This window comes from Chanodichthys erythropterus, chromosome 14, assembly GCF_024489055.1.
Source record: "Chanodichthys erythropterus isolate Z2021 chromosome 14, ASM2448905v1, whole genome shotgun sequence".
Classification (NCBI taxonomy): Eukaryota; Metazoa; Chordata; class Actinopteri; order Cypriniformes; family Xenocyprididae; genus Chanodichthys; species Chanodichthys erythropterus.
Window position 1 is genome coordinate 4,516,192 of NC_090234.1, and position 10,712 is coordinate 4,526,903.

A 10,712-nucleotide genomic window follows, 5' to 3' on the forward strand; every position below is an offset into this window, starting at 1 on the left:
TTGACCTTCCCAGAAATCTACATAAGAAATTGTATGTAGATATACGTTTTATTTTATTTGTTTTTATTATTGTTAGAAATTAATGCTTTTATTTTGCAAAAATACATTCAATCGATCAAAACATTGAATGTTTTCAAAAATCATGGGAATGTCTGCTAAAAATTCAGCTTTGCCACCATAAAAATAAATTATATTCAAATATATTAAAATAGAAAACAGTTATTTTAGTTGGTACAATGCATTCTGGGATTGCGTTCTCTGTGAAGGATACATGCGATGCTGCGTAAGCAAAACTATAGCAGTGTAGCAACAGGCAGTTTTTGCATCAGGATGCCTAGTCAGGTGGCTCAGTAGGTTTTAGAACAGAGCCAGTGAGATGAGATGTGTTGTGTTTTTGTGCTTTCAGGGTCATGGTTTGTGGGATAACAAAGAGGTGGAGATGCCTGACTTTTTTAAGAAGCTAAAGAGGAAAACAGAGAAAAACAAGATGACTGGAGGATCAAGACGACGAGAAGAAAAAACAAGCAGACGAATTCCCTTCTTTTCTCTTCAGGCTTCATGCGCTTCTTTATTTCGGAGACAGAGAGCAGAGAGCCCTGAGAGACAGGGTAACTCCTCCATATGGAAATGAATGGGGAATATATATACATACACAGATAACATATAAAAATACATGTACATACATATACACAATGACACATTTTGCACAGGCCAGTTTTGTTTTCTGTGTGTTTTGTTCATTTCTACTGTTATAAGATGTCATATAAGTAAGTATTTATATATCCGTGTTAATATCTTTTTAAATATCTTATCATCAGATGAGAACCATAGCAGGAAAAAGCATTCACAGAAGAAGCGCCAGAGGAATGTGCCGCTAAGCAGGAAGGAGCGAATGAAGAAGTACATGAATGACCGACTGCTGGAGGCCAAAGCTGCTGTCATTGAGCTGTAAGAGATGAGTCGCATGGAAAATACACTCAATGAAACATCTGTAGATACTTTGAAAATGTATTATTCGAGAAAGCTTTACATAATCAAAAACATTATTTAAAAACATTCTAATGTTTTTTGTTTTTTTTTCAATGCCTGGAATTTTTGTTCATTATTTATTTTAAAACAATTAAAATAATCTGTATGTAATCATGGAATATTATACACAAACATCTCAGTGACGCAGACCGTTATTATGCCAGACGAACATAATCAATACTCTTGACCAGGGGTAGGCAAGTTCGGTCCTAGAGAGCCGCTGTCCTGCAGAGTTTAGCTCCAACCCTGAAAAAAACCCTTCAGCTGCCTATGGCCTTAGTAATCCTGAAGAGCTTGATTAGCTTGTTCAGGTGTGTTTGATTAAGGTTGGAGCTAAACTCAGCAGGACAGCGGCTCTCTAGAACCGAACTTGCCTACCCCTACTCTTGATATACCACAATGAGATAATTACCTCGATCTCTATACCATGAGGATAAAACTGGGCAAAGTTTTACCATGTCGAGGAAGCCCTGGCATTAGTACTGGTGTGAACAGCTTCACAGTCCCCTAAAAGAGGGTTTAATCTAGGAGCCAGACACAAAACAAGACATAACCCTTCATCTACAGTACATGCATCTCAGCAGACAATATAGGATAGATCTTGACACTTAATCAACCATTTTACAGATTGATTAATATCCATTAGTTGCATACAATGCCAGATGCAGATGAAAATGAGGCTGTGAGGGATAGATATACAGTCTTTACAATGGCACGCACAGTATAAAGATCCTAGATCATGTAATTTTTACAACTCACAACTTTTAAAAGTATGAGTTTGTGTCTTTTTTTCAGAAAGACATTTTGTCAGCTGAACTGGTATGTTGTTAAACAACAGTGCAATCCACTGAACGCACTGTTTTCTATTCCTCACAGCCTCGTTTTCATTCCTGTCAAAAATTAAATATGGTGCTACCCTGAATAAGGGTTATTCTGTGCAACATTTTTAACTGCAAAGTAATGGGGGAAAGCATGCAGTAAGCATTTTAGCTAATCCTGACACATCTGTCATGAACATGAAGTGGACTGGACATGTGAGTAACTAACTACCTGACATGAACTCTATGAAGCAAGAAAGACACAGAGGCTGAGTAGAGTCACTGCAACTTATGTACATCGTAAATTCGGTCTGCGTCACTGAGTATTTTTGCATGTGTTCTATCCAGCTAGTGCAATGAATATCTAGTGCCAAGCTCTGCCTCTGACGGTCAGCAATACTGAGACAGAATCTCTTCTGCTGTTCAGACACAGCACACATGCTCACCAATCACTTTCACAATTACCATTTCATCGGCATTGATTGTCAGTCTGGGCTGATTTAACTTTTTTTTTTTCAGAGCTCTAAACATATACTTACCCATAAGGCAATTCTTCTATGACATCATACACCCTGAGTACAGCCCTGTGTGTGATGTGTATGCGCTGATGTTCCTGATAGATGTGGTGAACTTCATCATCATTATATTTGGATATTGGGCTTTTGGAGTAAGTATTAGAAGTGCTCTCACAATCCTTAAATAATTTGTTCACTCTTCAATTCAATTAAGTTTGGAGTATTTCATTTTTAAGGAATTGCAGAAAGCAGTATGTCAAAAGTCCCTGGATAGTCTATTATTTCCAGTATATTTTAAAAGCTAAGAACAAACTGGTGTGACGTTATTTTGAACAAAATCAGGCCAAAAACAGTTTATTTGGACTTTGTTTCGGGAGTTCGAAACTACAGAGCCCCTAAAAGGACATGCTGGTGGAAAAAAAAATGAGATGGAAGGAAAAATAATAAGTCAATGCTTTTGCGTTCTTTCGCAAATGTTTTGCGTTCCCTCAAGAAACTTTGCGTTCACTCGCAAATCCTTTTGAGCTCTTTGCAAGGGGATGCAACATTTCTTGGCGGAATGCATATGTTTTTGCGAGAGATTTTTTCCTTCTCCATGTCCCTTCAGGGGCTCCGTACGAAATAGCTGGCCAAAACATACGTTGTCTCCAGCTGGTAAACACCTTCAAACTAACATTGGTTTGTAGCGATTATGTAACAGGTAGGTGTGGCTCTGTGACTCTGCCTTCTTTGACGTGAGTTCATTTCTTCTGTTCTGTCCTTCGAGGTCAGACGTCCACGAGTAAAAACACAAATTCACTGGAGAGCTGCTTTATAGTAGAAATTAAAGTTGTACTTCTAATTGAAAGCAAAACTGACACTCTGTTTTCATGTTTACTTTTTATCTTCATTTGAACATTTGAGCTTACTGAATTTCATTGTTGAGATGTGACTAGCATGTGCTCATTTTTAATTTTTTTTGGCAAATAATGAATGCGTTGAATTGATTAATACAGAAACACAGTGCAGCCGCTGATATAACAGAGTCACTGTCAGAAGACCAGGTTCCTGAGGCCTTCCTCGTCATGCTTCTCATCCAGTTCAGCACCATGATTGTGGACCGAGCACTCTATCTCCGTAAAACTCTGCTTGGGAAGTGTGTTTTCCAGGTTGTGCTTGTGTTTGGGATCCACTTCTGGATGTTCTTCATACTGCCTGGTGTCACAGAGAGGTGAGGAATAACTGAAGAAGTGTGTATACTTGTGTGTATACTTATCCAGTGTGTCATCCAAAATGGGAATATCATGAGAAATTAATTTAGCACACCCCTGATCTTCCCAACTAGAACATGTGAAGCATGGCCCTTACTTGACCTTGTTCCACCCCTGAATGACCAAACAAATCTGCTGGCTCAATTTGTTCATAATTTTGGGAAATAACACTAGCTATGGCCAGCTCTAGCTATGACTCTTTTTAATAAGGTTTTAAAAAAGTATAAATTACTAGTATAAGTTTAAATTAACTGTGGTCTCTCATTTTCCTCCAATGTTTCCTATTTCAGGAGATTCAACCGGAATCGAGTTGCTCAACTGTGGTACTTTGTCAAGTGCATCTACTTTGGTCTCTCAGCCTACCAGATCAAATGTGGCTACCCAAACCGTGTTCTTGGGAATTTTCTTACCAAGAACCACAACTACTTCAACCTCTTCCTCTTTCAGGGGTAAGTCAGTTACCCACTTCACAATGACTGATTTGTTCATTGTTTCTGTATATTCAACAGAATAAATTAAACTTCAATGGGCCAGGTCTACTATATGAAAAGAGTAACTTTAGAGTAAAGGTCCATCATTAATAGACAACTATGCAGGAAGTAATTTTCACACCACCTTCTTCGTTGTGCACTTAATGTTGTGATTAGTATTTATTTGGTATAATTTGTCATAGTTACTTACTCTAAATGCAATGCAAAAAATAATTGAAAAATTGTCTATTTGCCTGATCATGGCGACTTGCTTGTTGTATTCCTCACTTGTAAGTCGCTTTGGATAAAAGCGTCTGCCAAATGAATAAATGTAAATGTAAATGTAAAAACAGTACAATTTAGGTTTTTGAGGTAATGCTAATGAAGTAATCATGAATGACTGGAAATTTATTGGTTGGTCAAAAAAGATAGGAATCCTGAAAATTATAATAATGTGTGGATAATTTCTATAGCTCAAATAATCAGTTTAGAAGCATGATGCGTTTGCTTGTGTAGTTGCCATCTTAGACCAGTGATAGTGTGTCTGTCTCTCTAATGGGCTGTTCCCCCCCACAGGTTCCGCTTAGTTCCGTTCCTGACCGAGTTGAGGGCCGTGATGGACTGGGTGTGGACAGACACCACTCTTAGCCTGTCTAACTGGATCTGTGTGGAGGACATCTATGCTAACATCTTTATTCTCAAGTGCTGGAGGGAAGCAGAAAAGGTGAAAACCGGTCTTTCTAAACTGATGCATTTGGGTTCATTGTCATTTTAGAACAAGCAACAGTTTCAGATGTGTTCATATCTTTTTCTCATTCAGTACCTGTAATATTAGAATGTTTCTATGTTGATTCGTTTTTACTACCACAATCTCAGACCAAATTCGCAGAAATAATATACTAATAAAGACCATTTGAAAACTGCAACCTTTATCGACAATCAGTTCATGTTTTAGTGTCTGTCACACAATCCTAGGTGAATTACCAAACTTACACTGCAAAAACATAATATAATAAAATAGAGAAGGTTGTAACTTATGTGTCAGTGATCACAGGTGTATTCAGAATGTTTTCTTGCCACAGAAATATCCTCATCGACGTGGACAGAGGAAGAAGAAGGTGGTGAAATACACAATGGGTGGCTTCATCATTTTTGCTCTCATCTGCATTGTCTGGTTTCCTCTTCTCTTCATGTCATTGGTTAAATCTGTAGCAGGAGTAACCAATCAACCTTTAGATGTGTCCATCCAGCTGAGCATACTGGGATATGAGGTGTGCAATTTACACATTGACATTGTTATCTGCAGTACACCGATCAGGTATAATATTATGACCACCTTCCTAATAATGTGTTGGTCTCCCCTGAACCGTCGAGGCATGGACTCCTCTAGACCCCTGAAGGTGTGCTGTGGTATCTGACACCAAGATGTTAGCAGCAGATCCTTTAAGTCCTGTAAGTTGTGAGGTGGAGCCTCCAAGGATCGGACTTGTTTGTTCAGCACATCCCACAGATGCTCTATTGGATTGAGATCTGGGGAATTTGTAGGTCAAGTCAACACCTCAAACTTGTTGTTGTGCTTCTCAAACCATTCCTGAACCATTTTTGCTTTGTGTCAGGAGCATTATCCAGCTGAAAGAGGCCACAGCCACCAGGGAATACCGTTTCCATGAAAGGGTGTACAAGGTCTGCAACAATGCTTAGGTAGGTGGTACATGCCAAAGTAACATCCACATGGATGGCAGGACCCAAAGATTCCCAGCAGAACATTGCCCAAAGCATCACACTGCCTCCGCCGGCTTGCCTTCTCCCCATAGTGCATCCTGGTGCCATGTGTTCCCCAGGTAAGTGACGCACACGCACACGGCCATCCACGTGATTCATCAGACCAGGCCATCTTCTTCCATTGCTCCGTGGTCCAGTTCTGATGCTCACGTGTCCACTGTTGGCTCTTTCGGTGGTGGACAGGGGTCAGCATGGGCACCCTGACTGGTCTGCAGCTATGCAGCTCCATACACAACAAACTGATGCACTGTGTATTCTGACACCTTTCTATCAGAACCAGCATTAACTTCTTGAGCAGTTTGAGCTACAGTAGCTCGTCTGTTGGATCGGATCACATAGGCCAGCCTTCACTGAGCCTCGGCCGCCCATGACCCTGTCGCCGGTTCACCACTGTTCCTTCCTTGGAGCACTTTTGATAGATACTGACCACTGCAGACCGGGAACCACAAGAGCTGCAGTTTTGGAGATGCTCTGACCCAGTTGTCTAGCCATCACAATTTGGTCCTTGTCAAACTCGCTCAAATCCTTACGCTTGCCCATTTTTCCTGCTTCTAACACATCAACTCTGAGGACAAAATGTTCACTTGCCGCCTAATATATCCACCCACTAACAGGTGTCATGATGAAGAAAGAATCAGTGTTATTCACATAATATTATGCCTGATCAGTGTATATGTGCTCACTACATATATTTCTGAAGTATGTTTTATATCTGTGATATGTCTATGTATTAATATACATAATTATTATATGAATATATTTGAATAAATATATATCAGAGCTGGGAAAAATGATGTTCATTTCCATGTATAATATAGACTGGGTTAGGCCTTGCGATTCACACCTTTCCTAGTTAAGACTTAAAAGAGCAAGAGGGATATAGCAGCAGTGTGGAGATCTCCAAAAAGCAGTGGCAGTTAGGAGCGGGAGCTGCAAAAGGGCTTTAACTATTACTGACTAAGTCCACTCCTCTTTGGAAATCTCCGGGCTGCAGCTACTTTACATGATTTAAAGTATGTGGTGTGTGTGTGTGTTTACAGCCATTGTTCAGCATGAGTGCTCAGGAGAACAATTTGATCATATACTCTGAATCAGCCTTACAGAGGATGACCAATCACTACGCCACTTACCCGGTACACATTACATTTTTCCCACACAGTTATCTACAATCACACTTTGAACCTTGAGTTTTTAACAACTAGACTGTCATCCTTCTGTTGTCGATCTGATCAAACTGTCCTCCTTGTGCCTCAATTAGTCGGCGATGCAGTTCATTGTGAACTATATGGCAGAGGACATAGTGATGGCAAAGATCAAAAGTGACGCCAGTCTGCTGTGGAGCGTCAGTCCTGCCAGCCGAGACGCCATGATCCATGAACTCAGCAACTCAACACACTTTTACATCACACTGCGCTGGTCTTTACTGCGGTATACTCTCACAAACACAACAACTGCACACACTATACAGGCCAAAGGCTTAATGATTTTTCAGCAGAAACAAGCAAAATTATTTTCAAAATTTAAACAATAGAAGATATGAGCCTTAAAAAAAGTCTAAAAAAGTCTCCAAAAAATAAAATTAAAATTAATAATTCAAAAGTTCAAAGAGACAGTAAAATATTTAACACGAAATTTCATTCGGTGGAGTACTTCAGACTGGGGTCAAGTCTCGAGCACTCCACCATAGACAAGCCAAACATGCCTACCTCTGCTTTCATTCAAAGATTACATGAAGATGTCAACTCATGAAATAAGTAGAGTACACCTTCACTGATTATGCTGTATTTTAAATCATACCATTCACAATAGAGATCAAACACGTCAGAATAAATTATTTAAACTAACATTGTGACTAGTTGCTTGTCAGAGACCAAAACAGGTCTTGAGCCCAAAGGATCTGTTCAGCCAGTCCCATACATCCTGCAAGAGCAAGTGTACCATGATTGGAAGCAGTGCTATATGTTCTCATAATCATAAAAATGTGTAACATTTCATGGCACGTGTGATGTCATTGTGTTTTTGCACATTTGAACAGAAACGCGTCTCTGGTGATGAATGCAGAGGCGGCTGGTGAACACACAGTGAAGTATGAAGACAGCGTACTGAGAGATGAACTGGTGTCTATGCTCAGAGGGACACAGGGCCGTCCACTGTACGTGTTCCTCAAACGTTTAAATGTGGACTCCCTCTATATCTGTTTTTGCCATTTCTCATTTTGTTTTCTGATGTCTGTCAGGTTGCTAGAAAATCTCCTGCCAAAGTATATCAGAGGAACTTCCGGACCTAATGCTAAAGTGGCACATCGACTTAAAGTGGGTGAGTTATCAACTCTAAACATTTGTATTTTTGGCATTTCTAGTGTTTATTGCCTCCTTGCAATTAATTGCTTCATTGTTTTTCTCAGTTGCTTTGGATAAAAGCATCTGCTAAAGGAATAAATATAAATGAATGGCATTAGAACATATCTGCAGGATGTTTTCATGACTTTAACCTAATCATTCACAGAGCATTCCAAAGGCTCGGATGATCGTCATCTACAGTTCTTCCGTTCTCTGTCCATCAAGCTGCAGCGAGGTAACGGGAGCTCCTCAGAGATGGGGCCGCAGTGGTGGGTGGTGGAAGAGTGTTTCCCTGAGCCTCCAGCCAGCAGATGCCAGAGTATTGAGATGGTGGTGTTCAATGATAAAGTCAGTCCATCCAGTGTGGGCTTCCTAGCTGGATATGGGTGAGTTTAAGCCATTTTTACAATATCTGTAACATACAGTGCATCCGGAAAGTATTCACAGCGCTTCACTTTTTCCACATTTTCTTATGCTACAGCCTTATTCCAAAAGGGATTATATTGATTATTTTCCTCAAAATTCTACAAACAATACCCCATAATGACAACGTGAAAGAAGTTTGTTTGAAATCTTTGCAAATTTATTAAGTATTCACAGCCTTTGCTTAATACTTTGTTGCACCAATTACAGCCTCAAGTCTTTTTGAGTATGATGCTACAAGCTTGGCACGCCTATTTTTGGGCAGTTTCTCCCATTCTTCTTTGCAGTGCCTATCAAGCTCCATCAGGTTGGATGGGGAGCGTCGGTGCACAGACATTTTCAGATCTCTCCAGAGATGTTCAATCGAGTTCAAGTCTGGGCAGAGTTGTCCTGTAGCCACTCCTTTGTTATCTTGGCTGTGTGTTTAGTGTCGCTGTCCTGTTGTAAGATGAACCTTCACCCCAAGTCTGAGGTCCAGAGTGCTCTGGAGCAGGTTTTCATATTGGCCAGGTGATGAGCGGTGCCTGGTTTCCTCCAGACATGACGCTTGCTATTTAGGCCAGAGAGTTCAATCTTTGTTTCTCATGGTCTGAGAGTCTTTCAGGTGCCTTTTAGCAAACTCCAGGCGGGCGAGGAGAGTGGCTTTCGTCTGGCCACTCTACCATACAGGCCTGATTGGTGGAATGCTGTAGAGATGGTTGTTCTTCTAGAAGGTTCTCCTCTCTCCACAACGGGTTCTTGGTCACCTCCCTGACTGAGGCCCTTCTCCACCGAACGCACAGTTTGGCCGGGCAACACGCTCTAGGAAGAGTCCTGGTGGTTCCAAATTTCTTCCATTTACGGATGATGGAGGTCAATATGCTCATCGGGACCTTCAATGCAGCAGAAATTTTTCTGTACTCTTCCCCAGATCTGTGCCTCGATGCAATCCTGTCTCGGAGGTCTACAGACAATTCCTTGGACTTCATGGCTTGGTTTGTGCTCTGACATGCACTGTTAACTGTGGGACCTTATATAGACAGGTGTGTGTCTTTCCAAATCATGTCCAATCAACTGAATTTACCACAGGTGGACTCCAATCAAGTTGTAGAAACATCTCAAGGATGATCAGTGGAAACAGGAGCACTTTTTGAGCTCAATTTTGAGTGTCATAGCAAAGGCAGTACAATAGTTTTGTACATGTGATTTTTTTCGTTTTTTATTTTTAATAAATTTGCAAACAAATTTCTTTCACATTGTCATTATGGGGTATTGTTCATAGAATTTTGAGGAAAACAATGCATTTAATCTTTTTTGGAATAAGGCTGTAACATAACAAAATGTAGGAAAAGTGAAGCGCTGTGAATACTTTCCCGATGCACTGTATCTGGTAGGTAAATATTAGAGTAGTTCACCTAATAATGAAAATAATAAGCTTTCATTTACCATATTTGTTTTGAAATGATATGAAGATGAGTAAATGACACTATTTTCTTTTTTTTTTGATGAACTAATCCTATAAAATGAATTTTTGAATAAACTGATGATTTAAAATATCAAATCTTCTTGTTTTCTTTTCTCTCACACTGCAGCATTGTGGGTCTGTACATGTCCGTGGTGCTGGTCATTGGTAAGTTTGTGCGGGAGTTCTTCACGGGCATATCCCGATCCATCATGTACGAGGAGCTGCCGTGTGTGGACCGCGTGCTCAAACTGTGCAATGACATCTTTGTTGTGCGAGAGGCTGGAGAGATGGAGATGGAAGAGCAACTGTTTGACAAGCTCATCTTCCTGTACCGCTCACCTGAGACCATGATCAAAATGACCCACAAAAAGAACGAGTAGCATTCATTCATGACTGCATGACATTTCTGTCACAAATATCAACCTCTGCACATCTGAGAAGGACACTTTTGTGTGAAACGAGTGTCTGCTATAAGGCACCAACCAGAAAGTAATTTTATACATTGTACTGCAGTACTAAGGAATGTGCATTTACATCTATCCATGAGTTGGTTTGAAGCTAAAGAATACATGGACTGAATGAATTGAAAAGAGCATCAATGTAAAATAAATTATATACATGAATGATAGAAGTTGGATGAAA

At 40.2% G+C, this 10,712-nt stretch overlaps 1 protein-coding gene across 1 annotated transcript in view; it reads left to right on the forward strand.

Annotated features, from left to right (window-relative positions):
* si:dkey-11f4.7 (piezo-type mechanosensitive ion channel component 2) overlaps positions 1-10,450 on the forward strand; it is an 85,838-nt gene extending 75,388 nt beyond the window's left edge. Inside the window, 12 exon segments of the mRNA XM_067410212.1 lie at positions 407-608; positions 819-948; positions 2,367-2,514; positions 3,358-3,572; positions 3,903-4,061; positions 4,659-4,806; positions 5,165-5,353; positions 6,905-6,997; positions 7,123-7,292; positions 7,900-8,180; positions 8,370-8,589; positions 10,198-10,450. Of these exon segments, the coding sequence (XP_067266313.1) occupies positions 407-608; positions 819-948; positions 2,367-2,514; positions 3,358-3,572; positions 3,903-4,061; positions 4,659-4,806; positions 5,165-5,353; positions 6,905-6,997; positions 7,123-7,292; positions 7,900-8,180; positions 8,370-8,589; positions 10,198-10,450 (2,208 nt within the window).
* Positions 10,451-10,712: the final 262 nt, after the last annotated feature.